The following is a 19,939-nucleotide window of genomic DNA, read 5'->3' as shown; positions in this document are numbered from 1 at the left end:
ATCAACTGAAGGCCAGCTAATGTGAATTAATGGGTGGTGGTTTTTTTTTTTCTTGGACTATCTAAAAAAAAGCACAATATTTGTTTTAAAATTTGTTGGTGTCTCGTGTCCGTATCCATGTGACATCCATGTTTCAATATTCCGACCCGCTCCAAAAAATTATGAAACTCTAAAAAAGCGTCCGCCAAAAGTAATGGTGCTTTTGTAATTTATGCTTTTCCCGATGTACTTTTTCGTGAATAAGGATATTTGGAGGGATCCGCACTCGAAAATAATAAACAACAGTTGAACCCTTAACAAATAGCGCAATTTGCCTAAACCCCTTCTATAAATAGACCTCATCTCCTTCACTTCACTCTCACGGCAAACAGTGCGAGAGACGAAGAGAGACACATAGAGAGTAAGAGGAAGCCATGACCTCCGTTCCTTCATCCAACGGACGGAAGACGACGATCCTCGTCTCAGAGAAGCTTGGCGAGGCCGGCCTGGAGCTCCTCCGGGGCTTCGGCAACGTCGATTGCTCCTACAACCTTACGCCGGAGGAGCTCTGCGCCAAGATCTCGCTCTGCGACGCCCTGATCGTCCGGAGCGGGACGAAGGTCACCAGGCAGGTGTTCGAGGCCGCCAAGGGCCGGCTGAAGGTCGTCGGGAGGGCCGGAGTCGGGATCGACAATGTCGATCTCCAGGCCGCAACTGAGTGCGGGTGTCTCGTGGTGAACGCTCCGACGGCCAACACAGTCGCCGCAGCCGAGCACGGGATCGCTCTCATGGCTTCCATGGCGAGAAACGTCGCCCAGGCGGATGCCTCGATGAAAGCCGGTAGGTTCTAAGCTAGCTCTGGGCGTCGATCTGTAGTTTGATTACTTTTATCTTCATTCTTGTTGGTAGTATTGGCACGGCATACTCGCACATCTGTTTTGCTTCACTAGTGTTGGATTTGCGGTGGTGATTATAGTTAAAATCTTAAAAAAAGTTGTAGATCTACTAAATCTGAGTGTGGAAAGTTCTGGATCTATTGTCATTTTGGTCCTTGCTTATCTTATTTTAGTTGGATATCAAAAGTTTCAGAGATTGGATGATCTCTTTTCCTTAATTTTGAGTAAGCATTTCTGTGTACGATGAAAGGATGATGCAAAATTATGGCATATTGGTATTTAGTATCCTGAACTTTGAATGAGCTGCGGATTTATAGAAAGGTGCTTTCTAGATGAAATTTCTTACCTGTATATTATTGTAACTGTAAGAAATGTGAAGAAGATGGTGCTGTTCATTAGATTCTTATGGACAGGAAGAAATTCCATTGTTGTCCTCACTTCCCCTCTCTCTCTCTCTCTCTCTCTCTCTCTCTCTCTCTCTATATATATATATATATATATATATATATATATATATATATATATATATATATATATATATATATATATATATATATGCCTAGTTTTCTCTTATACATTTCCGGGATTTAGTAAAATCTAAGCTGCTTGTTTGTGTAGGTAGGCAATAGATCTGGTTGTTAACTTGTCATATTTGCCTTTGGTTGTGTTCCAGTTGAATTCTAGATGTCTAGTATGATTTAAAAATTGAGAGGTTGGTACAAGCTTGCAAATTCGTAGATCGGAGCTTCTCCATGTGCTGGCATGTCTCTGAGGTACAATATGCATCACCAAATGAATAATCAAAAGTGGTCCATGACAATTTTATACACGAGTTACATCGATTTAATCTTCCACCTGCTACATCTTCGTATTTTTCTGGTCAGTGCCACTGCATCATATTCATGACTCATGAGGTCTTTATATTAGCAATGTTCTTATGTAGAAAGGTAGGAGGGGTTTCGAATTTGGCAGCAAGCTGTGCCTGAGAAGCTATCAGCTGTATTCAGGAGCATACATTACCAGTAACCTTCTGGAAAATCATTATAGGTTGTGTGCGGCTTCTGAAAGGTGAAGCCCCTTCTTGTTAGTTTAGTTGAAAACTTGATATGTGTAAAAGTATGGAGGTTGGGAGCTTCAGTGATCTTGATGAGGAGTTCTGCATTTAGCTTAGTAGTGGTGCTTTTTCTTTCATCTCTGTATATAGTTTTTCACTTGTTAGTATTGCTTAGAGTTGAACCATCTTTCCAACAGAATATTTTATTAGGCCAGTTGCTGTTTTTGGCCCCTGTTCATGACAGTAGAGACAACCTATTTCTGTTTGGGAGGCAACATGAGAGTTTAATTAGAAATTTCAAATAAAAAGTTTTGTCCTTGGACATTTCTCTTGTCTGGGTACCACGGTTAGTATGTGGGTAATACTATTTCTAGAGATCAGGAAATGGTTGGTCAATTTATGATGTAGAGCTCGGTATTTATCTCTGCTCTCCCGATAGAGTTTTTGGTATTACGGCCATGTCTTTCCCTTTTGCTCTTCTTTTGTTACTTTGTAGTTTTCCTTTCTTTTTTCTCTGTGATCACAATTATGTTTGGAATGCTGACATCACAGCGAGATTGGATGGTGCTGGTTTGAACCAAGTTACCTTTCACATCTCATCAGACGAAGTATTTCTCCACGAACGTCTACATATGCATGACATGCTTTACTATTTGCAAATCTACCATAACTGAAGGTTGGGAATAGTGCATTTTTTGAATCATTTACTCTCGGAGATGTGCTGAGGTTTCCCAGGCAGTTCACATATGGTGGATGTGTTTTCTTACCTATGACTGTTATAGTTACTTATCTTATGCATGAACCGATTAATTCCTCTTTCCATGTATTCTATGGTGATGCATTTTCTGATGAAAACTTTCATGTTTATGAGTGCTAGCTCACTGGTTTTACATGGGCTTACTTTTGCTTGTGATTAGGGAAATGGCAAAGGAACAAGTATGTTGGTGTTTCCCTTGTTGGTAAGACATTAGCCATTTTGGGGTTTGGAAAAGTTGGAACAGAAGTTGCTAGACGTGCAAGAGGCCTTCTGATGCATGTTATTGCATATGATCCTTATGCACCAGCTGACAGAGCTCGTGCTATTGGTGTTGAACTTGTAAGCTTTGATGAGGCAATATCTACTGCAGATTTCATCTCACTTCATATGCCATTAACCTCTTCTACTTCAAAGATGCTCAATGATGAATCCTTTGGGAAGATGAAGAAGGGTGTGCGTATTATTAATGTGGCAAGGGGTGGTGTAATTGATGAAGATGCATTGCTTAGGGCGCTTGACAGTGGCATAGTTGCTCAGGTGCTGACCTAATCTTCTTAAGTCTTCTTGCACTTATATGAGCTTGATAAGTTCATGAGACATTAGGTCCTGTCTTTGAAATCTGAATTATACTCTTAGTAATGTGATCTACGCAAACAAATTTCTGTCCTGATGCATTTCCATAAAGCATGCAGATGTCCTAGTGGATATCTTCAAATGCTTCCCCACAGACAACAGTATGTATTTCAAGTGTTCATGCATTTGATTTATACATGCACAGACACAAAGATGCATCAGGCTTCTGTTGACCATGGAAAAATAGGATTTTACTTCTTGCTGCAAAGTCATGCACATTTAAATCTAGGTCTGATAAGTCGTTGTATCGTGTTTGAAACAGGCAGCACTAGATGTATTTGCAGAAGAGCCTCCGGCAAAAGACTGCAAGTTAGTGCAGCACGAGAAGGTCACTGTGACACCTCACCTTGGAGCCAGCACAGTTGAAGCTCAGGTTTGCCTTGCCTGTTAATTTATTTTACTGTATTAGATGTGGCTCTTTTTGCCACCACAACCTTTCGGTTCTGAACTAAATTTCTGTCATTTATATCTCCAGGAGGGTGTAGCTATAGAAATTGCAGAGGCTGTTGTTGGGGCGCTGAATGGTGAGCTCGCTGCAACTGCTGTGAATGCGCCCATGGTTTCTGCTGAGGTATATATATGCCCTTCATGTCTCTTCCATGTTCAGATAATTGATAGATCCTTTCAACATCTGTAGATTAATGTTTCTGTTTTTCATCTTTGTAGGTTTTGTCGGAGTTGGCACCTTTCGTGGTGCTGGCCGAGAAGCTTGGCAGGATCGCTGTGCAACTGGTAGCAGGAGGAAGCGGCGTGAAATCGGTCAAGGTTGTATACAAATCGGCACGAGATCCTGATGATCTGGACACAAGGATACTGCGAGCAATGATCACGAAGGGGATCATAGAACCCATATCCGATACCTTTGTCAACATTGTCAATGCTGATTTCACAGCAAAGCAAAGGGGTCTGAGGATTAGTGAGGAACGGATTGTTCATGATGGATCACCGGAGACCCCTCTCGAATCAATTCAGGTTCTGATAGCCAATGTGGAGTCTCGGTTCGAGAGCGCCATGTCTGATTCCCGTGAAGTGAGAGTCGAAGGCAGGGTGAAGGACGGAATACCTCACCTGACACTGGTGGGATCATTCAGTGTGGACGTCAGCCTCGAGGGGAACCTGATCCTGTGCAGGCAGGTCGACCAACCTGGTATGATTGGCAGAGTTGGAAACATCCTTGGAGAGGACAATGTCAATGTCAATTTCATGAGCGTGGGAAGGGTAGCGCCTAGGAAACACGCGGTCATGGTGATCGGCGTAGACGAGGAGCCAGATAAAAGCACTCTGAAGAAGATAGGCGATGTGCCTGCGATCGAAGAGTTTGTGTTCCTCAATCTGTAGAGGTAACATGGGATTGAGAATTTAGTGCCAGTTTGCTTGATGCCCGTTTTTTCACAGTGAGGTGCACTTGTGTTTGTTTCCTGTCAGACGATGCTTTTTCCTGGAATTAGCTTTTTGTTTCTTCTCTTTACAAAGTTCTTGTTCCGTGTGTGTTTATGAGGTAAAAGATCACCGTTGTGAGGTGCGTGGCGTTTATGTTCCTGAAATAAAAAGAGTGCAATATCTCGTTGCATGTTACCTCTGCCTATATGCTGTTACGAGGCAAGAGATCAGTGTTGTAACTTGTAAGGTCTGAATTAAGGAAGAGTGCAATGTCCCGTTGCACGCTACTTCTGGTTGTATTCATCTTAATGCTAATCATGGTTGCCCCTACGGTTGCTATAAATGGGTATTCATTTAAAATTTTACTTCACAAATCTCATCCGGATTTTCTCGTCCAACGACGATAAAATTGGAAATTTTGTTTTTGGGAAAATATCGGTATGTTTAAACTTTTAAAATATATGACAAATAAGAACATTAAGAATATAAACAATATGAATATTGTACTTATACTACTATAATATCAAGATAAAATTTGGATATTTACAAAATACACGTCGAAAATATCAGATTTCTTGCAAGATTCTATCGAGTTCTGAAAATCTCGCCATATTGTCGAAAAAGGATGATATTTGTGACTATGGTCTGAAACTTGGATTAAAGTCTGGGCTCAAGTTTAGGCTAAAATGCAACTCCTAGCAATGGACAGGGATTTGCGTCCCATATACAGGGATTTGCGTCCAGTTTCAAAAAGACCCCCTTACCATGAATTCAATTTGGGCAACAAATCTGGACCACAAACTGTATCCATACTCCCACCTAAGCATGAAACCAAATTTATATGATGGTTTAGGACCATATTGGATTTGGATCATGACTTGCACAGGAATAGACACTCTCTGGACCTAAATCAGAAATTGAGATGGGCTTTGCACCTAGATGGATTCCACCAGAACCCAGACCCGGATCCACCTAAAAGACGCTCACATACGCCTATCTATGCATTAAAAGTGCATGTAAAGACAACAAAACTGGCCAGATTGAAACTGAAAGTAGACTTGTTAGGCAGAATTTTCACATTATCCACTGTTTATGTTGGCTGATGAAAGACATCAAAACATGTCCGACCGTTCAAGTTCCATCCAGGCTGGAGTTTCATGAACTTAAGTCATGTTTCATTTGGATCGCACTCTAGGGGTGTCAATAGGTCGGGTATGAACTATCACAGAGTGTACTGGATCTGTGTGTGGTAATAAAAAAAGAGAGGTCCCATTAACAATTGGGGTCGGACCTGTAGTTTCTGATCCAGATCCGTACAATAGACCCACGTCTGAAATGAATTCTGATTGAGATCCACAATGTTTTCTAATGCAAAAACATAAAAATATTATTTTTGCGTCTATAATTATATATGGTGTTTGGCTTTTCCCACTATAAATTTAGTTAAGCCTGGATCCAGACTTGGTACCAGCACCTCATACTCATCTGGGTTTGGTGAAATTTCTGCACTCACTTAATGAGCGATCCCATTAAGTAACCCGGTTATCGGAGATGGTTTCTCATTATTTAAAAAAGAAGAGAAAAGAAATAAAAACAGCATTGTTCGTGAACTTGGTCATGTTTCACGTGATGCCAAACAAACTCTTCAAAGCTAGAGAGTGATTTTTGGCCTCTTTATCAATGTTGTGAGTATCGGTGCGTGTCTGCGTGTATCGGTTGATACGTATCCTATCAGCAGAAAATCGATAAGATAATACCCTGAATCAGATATTTTTTAATAAATATAAAAATGCTTAAAATTTTAATATTATTTTAATGATTTTAACATGTGTCACATTCTGATTGACACAAAATAAATTTTAATTAATTTTTAGCCGATTCAGAATGATTCACTTGAGAATTGGTATAGGCCGATTCACCATGAATCGTTTGGCCAAACGATTCAGGGCCAATACGATACTGATACTGACAACATTGATTCCGAGATGGCTTTTGACTCGTTTGAAGTTATGCATGTGTGCTCTTACTTTTACTGCAATTGGAGTTCCAAGGTATGTGGTAAATATCGTCGTTATATTAAAAATATGACGTAACATTTTATGCCACATGTTTTAAATTGAAAAATATCATGATATTTTCGTATGAAAATTGTACATATTGCAAGTTTATATTTTTGTCAGTCATTTTGGTGAAGGAACAAGTGGTTTTATTTTTTATATTTTAATTCCTCTACTTTTTCATACACATATATTTTTATATATCTGAAAAATGCAATAAATGTGAAAATTTGCAATCCCTTACAAGAATTTGACGGCCGTTATTTTGCCGTTTTAAACATTTGTAGTTATGCTTCCAAGTGCCATTTTGGCTATCTGTAGTTAAAATGAAATGAGCAAAATGCCCGTAACTTCCATTGAACTCCCTCGTGCTAGAAAACTGCCCCCACACGTGAGAAATATTTTCCTTCCTATCCAAACGCCCTATTAAGGTTTGGTTGATTGGACCAACGGGTGCTCCATTTGTTTGGTAGGAGCAGCTAGTGCACGTGACATTGCATCGGGACGTTGCAGGTTCAAAACCCACTGGTATAGATGTATTACTAGTAAGGGTCTGCCTAACCCCAGCTTGCCTTTCAAAAAAAAAAAGGTCTGGATGATTGACACCTGGGTTACACTCATCTCCTTTATCATCCCGATCATCATACCCTATACACATTGATGCAAGTTGTTTTCATCAAATCTGACATCATGAATATACTTTTTTTTTTCTTTGGACTGAAAAAGCTGGGGTTAGGCAGACTCCTACCAGTTATACAATTATGTCATCGGTACTCGAACTTGCAACGTCCCAACACAAGGTAATGTGCACTAACTGCTCCTAGCAAACAACCCGAGCCGCGCGGGTTGATGCATGGATGGATGGATTCACTATGACTAATTCAATAAGAATCAACCTTTGGATTCACTATATATATATATATATATATATATAAGAATAAAACACTTGTTCCTAAAGCATGCAGACTCATGTTTCTTTCATGCTATCAAAACTTTATAAAAAGCTCATTTATAAAGAAAAAATATGATTTCTCGATTTACTTTCATTTTAAAAATTATCCGCTTATAGCAAAATTAATTTACATAATATCACAAACACCTTAGCAAATGACTTATAATATCAAATAACTTGGAAAATATAATACAGAGGTTTTAAGTTTTAACTAATCCTTTTTTTAAACCTTTGGTCTCTTTTTGGGTTTAAACATTTCACGCTTCACCACATTTCTTAAACACTTGCCTTTCTCTTCCTGTAACTTGCCTTTCTCTTCCTGTAACATCAACTTCTTATGGTAAGACCCAAGGGGTTTGGCGCAGTGGTTGAAGTGTCTGGCAAACACTAAGTTTAGAGTTCAACTCCCATTGCTTACAATCGTGAAACATTTTGTAAATGAGTTTGTTCAAGCTTTGGTCCCCAAATAATAATATTTTTAATTCCGCTCATGTTCAGCTTGTTTGAATTGGGCTTGACATAAGAAATGAGCCGAGCTTGAACACCCTCCATTTGCTTCGTTCAGCTCGATTACCAGCCTTGCCAGACACAACTGACTTTTTGTTGGGTGTTGTCTAGGGATGACAGTGGACTGGGGTTGGGGCGGAGGACAAGGTCTCCACCCCCGCTCCGTTTCAAAATTCATTTCCTCATCCCCACACGGGTTTTGATTTTAACCTCCATCCCCACCACCATCCTTGTTTCATGTTGTCCATCCCTAGTCCAAACGAGGCAAGGCTGTGTGGGGCCCCATTTTCCCTCGGTCCACTGTCATCCCTAAAGAGTATTTTAGCATTTTATTAACTGTGTGTGTGTCTGTAGAGCGGAGCAAGGCGAGGCGGAAGAAAGCCTAAGTCCATCCCCACCTCCATACTCGCATGAGTTTTGATTTTAACCTCCATCCCCGCTTCCATCCTTGTTTTATGTCCTCCTGCCCCGGTCCAAACGGGCCAAGTGGGGCGGGTCCCTGTTTTCTCCCGGTCCACTGCCATCCTTAGTGTTGTCCTACAAGTCAAAACACGACTTTTCCTGAACTCAACAGTAAATAGCCTTTTTTGTCCTAAACTGTGATCTCTTTTTCAATTTTGGTAATTCGTTCGTTCGTTCTCTCTCTCTCAAAATGAACGCGTTTTTTCCCAATTACCGCGTTAAAAATGATTGTGGTGGTGGTGTTCTCGCTTGCGATTTAAGCCACCACCTTCTTCCAATCCATCCTTCTTCTTCTCCTGCAATCTCTCTCTCTCTCTCTCTTTTTTGTTCAGGTTTGAGTTTTCTTTCCCTCCCCCAACTGTTTTTGTTTCACTATTTCATTATATTGTTCTTCTTTGCTCGAACTTTCTTGATCCAATTTCATATCGATTGGAATTGGCAGGAAAATATTGGTTTGGGGATCGGATCTGAGTGAGGAATCAGATGTGCTGAAGTTCTGAAGATGGGTATGGTTTTTTCGAGACTCTTCTCTTCCCTCTTCGGGAACAGGGAAGCGAGGATCCTCGTATTGGGCCTTGACAATGCGGGGAAGACGACGATTCTTTGTATGGTTTTGATCTCTCTGGTGTTTCTTTGCTTCGTTTCTTCTTGGTGGTCGTTCTAGTTTTGATTGTTTGTGACGATGTTTGGTCTTTAATTGCTTTCGTTCAGATCGGCTGCAGATGGGAGAAGTGGTGTCTACAATTCCAAGTAATTTTCCGTTCTTCTGTCTTTTCGTAGGAATTGGGTATCTTTCTTTTTGCTTGATTTTGGTGTCTGTGATGGTTTTCATGGGTAATTCGAGCTGTTCTCCTTTTAACTTTCGTGGGTTTTCTTGTGCATACTTCTCTTTCCTCTATTTTGTTTTCACATTTTGTTTTGGTCTTGAATCGTGATTCAGCTATTGGGTTCAATGTGGAGACCGTGCAGTACAACAATATTAAATTTCAAGTCTGGGATCTTGGTAGGATTGTTCATCCTTGGTACTCACTTCTCATTTCTTTCTGTGGTGTTTTATTTACTTTCTTTGGTTATTGTGTGATGCACTGCATTTAGAGTTACTTCCATCGTGATGAATGTTACTTTGGAGATTCAAGGAGAACTTGAGAAATTCAACGCAAACTGCTTTTAGATGCAGTTAGTGTGTGATCTAGTTTCCAGCCCCTATCTGCTTCTTCCCAGCTTTATCTGATCTTTCTTCGTTGAATCATGTATTGGAGTAAAGGGGGCTTCATTTCTTAGCTGTTGAAATATTTGTGTTCTTCAGCCTTGATCTCACTTTTCTCTTTGAAACCACGAACAGTGATCCTACTCAGGTGGATATGCTAAGAGTAACATATAAGAAGATTCATTACTTTTAAGATATTGGATCATATCGTAGTCAGGGTGATCAAATTTTTGGAACTGATTACTGTTCCATTTGAACTATCAACATCAAGTTAAACACACACACAAAAAAAAGATCAGATGCGCTTTTACCGGAAAACTTTGTATTATCGGGATGATGGTAGCCTTCTAGTTTAATTGCTGAATACCAGTCCAGACCTAGACCAATGTAATGAAATATATCAGTCTTTAAGTGCCCTAGGCATGTAACTGCTGTATGTTCTGTGCTTCTGCTGCCTATTAATGTCTTAGTGTTTCTAATCCTTTTCACTTATTGTGCTCCTTTTATGTATTCAACATCTTGACTCTTATTCTTCTATTCAGTTTGTTGTTCTAGCATATCATATCACCAATGAATATTTTTGCAAGCAAACTTCTTTCAGTATTTTTGTTTTTCTATGTGTCTTTGTTAAAGAAAAGTTCTAAAAAAAATTCTCATTAATGGTTTTTACAAAATGAGAAGTAAGCGGAAAAGTCTCTAGGACATAGGAACAAAAGGAGCAGTAAGAAACCTATCTTGGTCACCTGTTTTTTGGAGATGTTTGGAAAGTGCTTTATAAAAGTTATCTTGGTCAATTGAGTTGGGATCTTTGGCAGTTAAAGAAATAAAACAGCTCCTGTCCTCAGAAATCTCAAGATACCAAATACAATTATGTGGTGATCTTTACTGAAATGTTTTACCTTAGGACATGCAACCTTTTATGCATTCTAGTTCTTTAAAAAATATTGGAAAAGGTTACTTGTATCTATCGTCTATCAAATGGTCTGATTTTAGCCTCTCTGAAAAGGAACGGTGGCAAAATAAGCTAAACCTATCACAGATATTGTGTCGATTATTCTATTTAGAAGGACAAACTGTTGTGTCATTTGGCATGTGGTCTTGTTAGGATGTAGATTTTCCTTCAGGTTGAATGACTTAACTTTTCCTCCTTGAGGTGATCAGCAATAGGTTGCATTTACTTATCAATTGACAGAATCATCAGGGGAACCATTAAAATGGCCATTATCAACTGCATAAGTTGAGGATAATAACTCAGTTGATTGTGATGAGTGGATTGGTAGAGATTAAATTATGTGCATCTCAGGTTTGGACCCCAGAAAGAAGCAGAGGCAACTGCTTATCTAAAGGAGAGCCATGCTGGTATTCATTGAATGCCAAGTGCCTCACTGCTATGAAGTTTTATAATCTTGAGGCCTAAGTCCTATAGTGCTCATTCTGAGGCTGTATCAAACAAAAAACATCTTGCAATTTTTTGGATCAAGCACTTTGTCGGTTTTCCATTTTTTTTCTTTTCACAATTGCTGTCTGGACCTTTTCTTTTGCTTGCATTCTTTAATGACAGACAACTTGGCCTAAGGGCATTTTTGGATGCAAATTATATAAGTTTGCAACAACCACCAGAAAGGTGTTTCTTGCTTTATAGGCCCAATATTTATGCCGAACCTGTATAAAGCAAGTATGAAAAGCCATCCGGAACTGCTTTCCAAAATATATCTTGATCTATGTCACCTAAGCACGGGTGCAGGTAACTTGGTAAGACACATGAATTTCCAAAAGTATGGGTATGCTGGTATGGCTATACATGCATATCCATATATATATATATATATATATATATATGTATATACTTTCTTTAGAAAAAATATGTACTGTACGTATATGTATGTGCATTTATGCATGTGTATACAGCATGGATGAAAAAAACACTTTATGCATCTTAAAAATGAACTAAAATGATCCCACATAATGAGTAAGATTGGGTCTGAATTGAAAGTGGTCTGACCCGTACCCATGGCACCAGTACCAATACAAGTGTTGACATGTGCTGACACAGGTGCAGTACCCTTCCTGAAGTGAGATTTTGATAACCTGAGATCTCCAACAGTTAAATGAATAAAACTGCCCTTATTCTCGGGATTCTCAAGCTATGACATGCACTTCTGTGTTGGTCTTTTTCGAAATGTTTTCCTTCAGATAATGCTACCTTTGTATTCTTGTTCCTTGAAAATTATTGGCAAAAGTTTCTCATACTTGTTATTGGTAGCACATGGACTATATAGTCATTTTGAAGAAGATAATGAAATACTTGAGTATAAAATGTGTGGTAGGGCGGTTTTTTAGCATTTCAACACACATTTAATGTGTCTGGCTACTCTTTTCTTTGAAAATTTACATATTGTGTGATTGTGACACATACTTTTTTCTTTAATGAAACAGGCGGACAGACGAGCATCAGGTAAAGATTTCATCCTTTTCCTTGGCCAAGTGCAGTTAAATTATGCATGTAATGTGCAGATCAGTCTAGTATGGCTTCTCCAGGTTCTTTATTTGTTTTGGCCTCACAAATGCTTATTAGATGCATGTGTTCTTTCTAGGCTTACTGAAAGCCCTATCTTTTGAATATATGGTAATGTTATAACTCAGGATCTGTTAATAACTTAAAGAATCTTCTGTTTCACTTGAGATCTATGTCACATAGGTGCGGGTGCGGGTGCCGATGTGGGTACGGGTACGGGTGCGGGTGTGGCGATGCGGCACTTTAAAAAAACTTGGGTGCAAGGGTGCAGGGAGGATATATATATATATATATATATATATATATAATTTTTAAGAGTTTTAAGTTAACACTACGTGTTATGTATTTCTATATATAATATAGATAAAAATAGACTTGTTTAGGGTTAACTGAATCTACTTTTGGATAGAAATGGACCTCAGTGTGGTTGACTTCGCCTAATACAAAGGAAGTTGTGTCCAAGTGTCGCACCCGCCTGGGTGCGGGTGCGACGCGGGTGCGGTGCCCTGTTAGAAGAGTCCGTGTGACATAGCTTGAGATAATAGGGCAAAAATTATGAAAGTAATTCAGAATACTATTATGGTTAGTTCGAGTGCCATTTCCATGTGCCAGTGATGCAGTGTGCTTTGAGTCAGATAGTTTATATCATAGTGACAAAGTTTTAGAGGTGCAATACATTTGCCATGAGTTCTTGGGAAATTTTGAATTTTTTTTGGGTTTTTCAAGAAAAACTCAGCAAAAATGAATCAATTTAGAAAAATCAAATGCAAATCTTAAAATATAAAATATTTAATAAACATTAAATTAGGAATTTTCCCAATATTCTTCCACTAAAAACATCATTTTGTGATAAAATACTGTTATATATATTTAAGTGCTTACGTCATAATACTTCAGAATATTACGGCTATATCATAGTTTTAGAGACTTGGATATATATTGCATTTTTATTGAAATATTCATGTAAATCTTGTGGCAATTTTCACTTTGGTTTAGATGCCTATACTAGCAAGATGCTTTATGTTTACTTTCTTGACTGTATTGGATAATTATTGCATGAGACAGAATGCACAACAGCACTTGCCAATAGTTGTATGTAGTATATACACAAGGTGCAAAGTCACAAGAACAAATTGATATTCCCTGGTGCACACACATGGCAGTTGTTTGACAGTATCATATATATATGTACGAGGTGTCCAAACAGTATAATTGTGAAGATTGGTGAGCTCTTGCTCTCCATCTCTCCCAGTCAACCGCTTAGATGTACCTATATACAAAGCGAAATGGCCTAAGGATAAGGATACTCTTGCTAAAAATTACATAAGTTATTTCGAGCTTGGGGAAAATGGAGAGGGATGGCTATGCAATCCTCAGTTTTGTAGATTTTGGACCTACCCTTGTTTGGATGGTTCATGTTATATCTATACTCAAAACTCTCTCTCTCTCTCCATATATATATATATATAGCCATTTAGAATATGCATTTTTGGTAAAAATTTTTTTGCAAACCCATTCCTGTATATGTGTTCAGCATGGTCCATTTTCTAGTAATTGATTGTTGGATCATGTTTTTTCGACAAAAAAACATGATTTCTGGATACTTGAATATTTATGAAAATTCTGAGCTATGTTACCGTGACACGGCATTTGCACCACCCTACCGGTGTCAACACACGTTGACATGGGTACTGGTACCAGGTGCAGTGCTGGTATGCCTGGTACCCGAAAAAACAAAAAAAAATCTCCGCCCCCAAAAAACAAAAATCCTTGACTCTCTCTCCCTGGCCTCGCTCTTCCCCCCCCCCCCTCCCCTCTGGCTCTTGTCTTCTCTCTCGATTTACCCCTCTCTCTGTCTCTTGTCTTCCCCCTCTCTGTCTCCCAACAGAGAGGGGGAAGACAAGAGTGAGAGGGAGACAGAGAGGAATGAGAGAGAGGGGGGGGGGTACATTCTTCTTCTTCTTCCCGCAACAAACCGAGAGAAAGGAGAGAGAACAAAAAAGGGGAATGGCTAGGGTTACGCCCTTTCCCCTTTTATAAGGGGGCAGTGAAGCTAAAAAAAAGTTTAATATGGATGCTTTTTAATATGATAAAAAAAGGATTTTTAAGATAATCCTTTCTTTTTGTTTTCTCTTTTTTTTAACATAATCCAGATCCAAACTCTCTTTTTTCTCATTTTAAGATAAAAAAATGAATTTTAATATGGATCCTGATATATATATATATATATATATATATATATATATATATATATATATATATATATATAATTATTTTATATAGCCGTGTCCCTGTACCCACATTTTTTGGAATTGCTGTGTCGTACCCTCCATACCCGCACCCGTACCCAGGTAACAGATTCCGAGCTGTTGATTTTCAAGCCTTAAAAGGTCCTGCTTATTTATCAGACTCAGACGATCAAAGAGCCGGTGCCTTTAAAACCAAGCATGTAGAGTACATCCATATGGTCAGATTTGAGAAAAAAACAGAAAAAACCTGTGAAAATCTCAGTTCACACTCTAGTTCTCATGTGTGTGTGTAGCTATGCACATATGTATGTACATGTGCATTCATGTATGTACACATGTATAAACGTTGCAGTTTATTGACAAGTTTGAGATGTTTCAAGATGTGACCATGACCTGCAGTGCAGCTATGGATTGAGTTGGCTTGGTTTCCAATAGGATTTGATGGGTCATTCTCAGCTATATCTCTTTCTCATGTATTTGAAATGTTGCAAGTTTGTTTCTATCTCTCTGGGTAAAATGATTCAATAGACTTGTTTGTCTTTTATGAATAGATAAAGTGGTTTCTAGGTCTTGCTGGGTTGATCTGGTCTGTGCAGCTGCTAAGTTGGAACCAGTCGTCAGTTATTCAATTAGTTGTGGAATTAACATTTAAAGTAGTTCACAAGTTTTTCATTGCCCAGAGACCTTATTGTTTTCATAGAGGCTTTATACTCTTACAATTCTTGCAAATGTTTTAGTTTAGGGTTTAAAGATGTTATTTTAAGACAAAGATGAGAAATTGATGCAGAAATAATTATGTGAGGGGGAAAAATGTCTTCCCTGCTTGTAGGAATATACTGATGCTGGTGACATTGTCATTCAGTTATCCTCACATGTCCTTTTTAATGTGAAATTTGTTACTGGTTGTTACCTGGTTTCTGTTTTTTTAGCGTTTTAATAATTTTGGTTATGCTTTTTATCTGTGAGTTTGTTGTTACCCGTGTGTTTTTGGTATCATTGTTATTTTTTTTATTGTTTAATACAGGCCATACTGGAGATGTTATTTTCCAAATACTCAGGCAATTATATATGTTGTTGACTCAAGTGACACTGACAGACTAGTAATAGCAAAAGATGAATTTCATGCCATCTTGGAGGTACTTGGTGCTTGTTCTATATTAACAAAAATGAGTTTTACGTTTCTTATGGTGATTTTGTAAATTCATATGCTGGCTCATTGCACTCTTCAGTGCTATTTTGCATATGTCAATGCTGTACTGCTAAATGAACGTCAAACACTTTCAGTGCATTAACAACACGCTACATCATACTTTTATCTTTTTTTTCTTAAATGTGAAAATTAGCCTCAGATAACATTTGATTCAGGTCTGCTAAGAAGTTAAGTTCCTAAATCTATTTGGCTTCAGCACAGGATTCAACATACATATGGGATCTTCAACTGGCATTTGCAGTTATTGTTGCCTTTTAGTTTAAAATATTTGTTCATATGTAGTATTCTATCTGGAGTATATATATGTAATGTGTCACAGATCCCAATCAGTCATTTATCAGTATTTGCATCTTTGTTCACAACAAATGAATAAGAAACAGGAAATTATTGAAAACTTATGATAAATAATGCCTGAAATATATAAGTTGAGAGTAGTGTAAGAACCTAAAGCATATATCCTTTTAGACCAATATTGAGACATGTTGGTCAAGTTAACATGTTTTTTTGACATTCACAATTCACATTCATTTATGCAAAGGTTGATATTCATTGAAAATTGTGTTTTATGGATTCATAATATTTTACCAACATTATTAGGTTGACATGTCAGTTATTTTTTACAGGAAGAAGAGCTCAAAGGTGCAGTCGTTCTAATTTATGCTAACAAGCAGGTTACAATCTTACAATGACTGTAGCTCTTTCATTTTCACGTTATCTGAATTATTCTTGTTTTTTTTTTCTATTGCATGTTAGCCTCATGGATTTTGCATCATCTGATATGTTGCTTTTGGTTTTCTATTGCATGTTAGCATCATGGATGTTTTTCATCATCTGAACAATTATCATTTTGGTTTGTCTATTCCATGCTGGCCTCATGATTGAATATCATCTTTTTGTAGGTGCTGTGTCCTGTCCAAAAATAGTTTACATACCAATCTTTTGTATTGTTCCATAATGAATAATCTGCATGTAGCACAAAACTTGAGTCTAACCTGTATCCATAGCATGGTTCATGTTGAGTATTTCTCCTGCTGTCATGCTTGTAAGAAGCATGAAACTTTTATCATTTTTTCTCATTTCTGAGCCATATGGTGTTACCTAGTGTAGAAGATTCATCACAAGTTTGTAGTTGAAATTTTGATGTTGGTGACATCTCCGTGTGCAAGTTGGTTATCAAGCACAAATTAGTCTTTGGTCCAATATCTGCAACCATTGCTGTTTATATGCTCAGTTTCTAAAACTTGAAACTCTGTGATTAGCATTGCTGGATGACCTTCAGGCTTGTGAAACCTTCAACACTGGATTGAACATGTTCGAAGGTAAGAACATCTTCTCCAGTGCAATTTTCTTGGAAACAAAGGATAAGGGTGCAAGTTTCAGTTTTGATGCTAGCATAGGACATCTAGAGATGTAAAACAAGCGAGCTGCTTCATCCCAACTTGGGCATTTCTTGTGTAAGAACTTGAAAGATTGACAAACTAAGCCAGAGGAACCACAAGCTATGCTTGGTTTAGGCTTTGATCTTGTCAAGAATGATGTCCACACAAGTATTATGATGCTATGTGAAGTAATAGTGTCCTGTTATTTTGCATTATGGCAGGTCTGTCAAGGCTAAAGTTCATGTTAAGTAAGCTAAGAATCATGTAAAAGCATTGTTTTCTCGAAATACACTATCATTAATTTAGCCATTTTCTTATCAATGATGCCATTACCTTTGACCTGCATCAATTCTCTACTATCATATCATGTGCTAAAGTGCAACATATCTGGTGCATCCAACAGTCATCTATGTTTTTTCTTCTAGTTATGTCTTATCCCAGGTGCTTGTAAATTTGGATTCCAAATCATCGGGTGTGCATAGGGGGGTGTCAACAGGTCGGGTTTGGTTTGGACCCAATTTTTGGGTATGGTATCGGGTCCAGATCCTGGTCTAATCGGGTCCATCCAACAGTCATCTATGTTTTTTTCTAGTTGTGTCTTATCCCAGGTGCTTGTAAATTTGGATTCCAAATCATCAGGTGTGTATAGGGGTGTCAATGGGTCGGGTTTGGTTCGGACCCTGGTGGAACCAGACTTGGACCCGATTTTTGGGTATGGTATTGGGACCACATCCGGGTCTAATCAGATCCACTATAAGAAAAACCATACCCGAACCTGATAAGAACTACATGAACCAGACCCGGACCATACCCAGTAAAATAATATTTTTTTATCATTTTTACATTGAAAAATTGTGGGTCTTAAACGGAACTCGGGTCGGGCCCAGGTCTGGTATAAAATTTCACAAACTATACCCGGCTCCATGTATTAATCGGACCTTCGGGTCCGGACCCAGGTCTTAATCGGGTCTTCTTATTTATCACCATACACAGTCCCTATAGAGTTTGGTCAGGGTCAGGTCCAGGTAAACCCGAATCGTTGACACCCCTAGGTGTGTACCTGTCCATATGTGCTTGAGTGGTTATTATTTATAAAGGCGCTGCTGCCAGTAAAGGCATGACTTGCAGTTGTCATGGGAATGCTCCCTTTATGTGTTTTTTATGTTTCCTGTCAGATTGATTGCTGGCTCTTCAGTCTAATTGATGTTGAGCACATGTGCACCTCTGATCCTTCACCAGTGGTTGTGAATGATTGACTTAAGCAATACTTTGTAGTTGGTTCTGTAGGAGCAAGTCAGAAAGATTGAGAAACAGAACAATGTGATTCTATTCATTCTTAATAGTCATCCAAACAGTTGTAGGGCATGAAAATGGATCTTTCATATGAATGCAACATTGTTTATTTTTTATTTCTTATTTCACTTTCAAATACAGTAACGGAGTTGAAACATCTATTGTATGTATATAATGTGTTCCTTATATGCAGGATCTTCCTGGTGCACTTGATGCTGCTGCTATTACTGAAGCCCTAGAACTACACAAGATCAAAAGTCGGCAATGGGCCATCTTCAAAACTTCAGCCATAAAAGGAGAAGGCCTCTTTGAGGGCTTGGACTGGTAATTACTGTTACCTTCGGGGTATGGGGCAAGTATAAAATTGAATATTTGTCTTCCAGTTCTGACTAATTATCCGAATATTCTACTTACCAAATTGGTTTGCATATGGCTATGGTTGGTTCTTTAGAGTGGTGGATTAAGATTATAACTTCAGTTTCACGTGTGATGCTTAGTTTTATTTTTAAGCTATGTCATAGGGATGCTCCAATTTATGACAATTTCATGTTCCCTTTTTTAGTACTTAGAAATTGTGTAAAAATAGCATGTCGGATGTCCTTTATTTAACATTTGCAATACGTTTCATTATGTTCCATACATAGCTTTAGATCATTGACATGCCATGATTTTCTGTCAAATCGTATCTCTTCATTGTTATAACTATGATTTCATGGTCCTCTAAAAACAAAAAAAATTCTGATTTGGATATGTGCGCGCCCTTGCACATGCTGTTAAACTATCATTGACATGCACGTGCTGTTAAAATTTAATCTTTGGTCATTCTGTTGCGTTGATACACCTATTTCTTGGTGCAGGTTAAGCAATACACTCAAGTCTGGTGGTGGCTGAGACAATATCGTTTAAGCATATGGCTGTGTTTCTCAAGAAATGTAGCAGTAGAGGAAACAACAAATTGATGGAGCAATTTGTTTGGGTTCAATGTGAACCACCTCTAATTCTACATAATATATATATATAGTTAATTTGAAAAGAGAGTGGTGAAACATCAATTTTGCTTGAAAACTGTGTTTTTTCTTTGATTCTTTCTTTTTGTTTCTTTTCTTTCTCCCCTCATGAATCAAAGGATCGAGACAGTGCTTGATTTGTACTGTAACAAAACACACTTTCTTTGTTCAATTGGAATTTGTTAGCCTCACATTATCCAAATTGTGGATGCCTGGGATTGGCTCTGGTTGAGTGGACTGCCTGACCATCCCGGTTACCCATGTACCAATTCAACAAGCCTTAAAAAGTAGCAAACAGAGCCATTTTGTAGCTGCAATGGGAGACTCAATGCAAGCAAGAACTCGTAATAGAATTGAGGATGATGGTGATGGTGACAATGATGCATATATGGATTGATGATG

At 38.3% G+C, this 19,939-nt stretch overlaps 2 protein-coding genes across 2 annotated transcripts; both read left to right on the top strand.

Moving 5' to 3' along the window:
- The first annotated feature begins 358 nt into the window (after positions 1 to 358).
- On the top strand, positions 359 to 5,073 carry LOC149835267 (D-3-phosphoglycerate dehydrogenase 1, chloroplastic-like). The gene is made up of 5 exons (XM_090011781.1): positions 359 to 819; positions 2,847 to 3,223; positions 3,582 to 3,692; positions 3,795 to 3,890; positions 3,986 to 5,073. Exons 1-5 carry the CDS (start codon positions 414 to 416, stop codon positions 4,655 to 4,657), a joined length of 1,662 nt encoding a protein of 553 aa, XP_089867907.1. The 5' UTR covers positions 359 to 413; the 3' UTR covers positions 4,658 to 5,073.
- Positions 5,074 to 8,944: 3,871 nt separating this feature from the next.
- On the top strand, positions 8,945 to 19,738 carry LOC149835266 (ADP-ribosylation factor 1-like). Its single transcript, XM_090011780.1, has 9 exons — positions 8,945 to 9,009; positions 9,120 to 9,282; positions 9,389 to 9,427; positions 9,618 to 9,680; positions 12,321 to 12,339; positions 15,673 to 15,784; positions 16,482 to 16,529; positions 18,724 to 18,854; positions 19,388 to 19,738. Exons 2-9 carry the CDS (start codon positions 9,180 to 9,182, stop codon positions 19,419 to 19,421), a joined length of 549 nt encoding a protein of 182 aa, XP_089867906.1. The 5' UTR covers positions 8,945 to 9,009; positions 9,120 to 9,179; the 3' UTR covers positions 19,422 to 19,738.
- Positions 19,739 to 19,939: the final 201 nt, after the last annotated feature.

This window comes from Nuphar pumila, chromosome 6 (assembly GCF_984573655.1).
Source record: "Nuphar pumila chromosome 6, dmNupPumi1.hap1.1, whole genome shotgun sequence".
Lineage (NCBI taxonomy): Eukaryota > Viridiplantae > Streptophyta > Magnoliopsida > Nymphaeales > Nymphaeaceae > Nuphar > Nuphar pumila.
Note: the sequence above shows the minus strand (reverse complement) of the source record. Positions and strands in the feature narration are given on the sequence as shown.

Excerpts from the sequence above, each read along its gene's own strand:
- LOC149835267 (XM_090011781.1), top strand. The coding sequence starts at position 414 with ATGACCTCCGTTCCTTCATCCAACGGACGGAAGACGACGATCCTCGTC. Across the intron at positions 820-2,846 it reads GGATGCCTCGATGAAAGCCG|GGAAATGGCAAAGGAACAAG; the intron begins GTAGGTTCTAAG and ends GCTTGTGATTAG. Across the intron at positions 3,693-3,794 it reads CCAGCACAGTTGAAGCTCAG|GAGGGTGTAGCTATAGAAAT; the intron begins GTTTGCCTTGCC and ends TTATATCTCCAG.
- LOC149835266 (XM_090011780.1), top strand. The coding sequence starts at position 9,180 with ATGGGTATGGTTTTTTCGAGACTCTTCTCTTCCCTCTTCGGGAACAGG. Across the intron at positions 9,428-9,617 it reads AGTGGTGTCTACAATTCCAA|CTATTGGGTTCAATGTGGAG; the intron begins GTAATTTTCCGT and ends ATCGTGATTCAG. Across the intron at positions 15,785-16,481 it reads AATTTCATGCCATCTTGGAG|GAAGAAGAGCTCAAAGGTGC; the intron begins GTACTTGGTGCT and ends TATTTTTTACAG.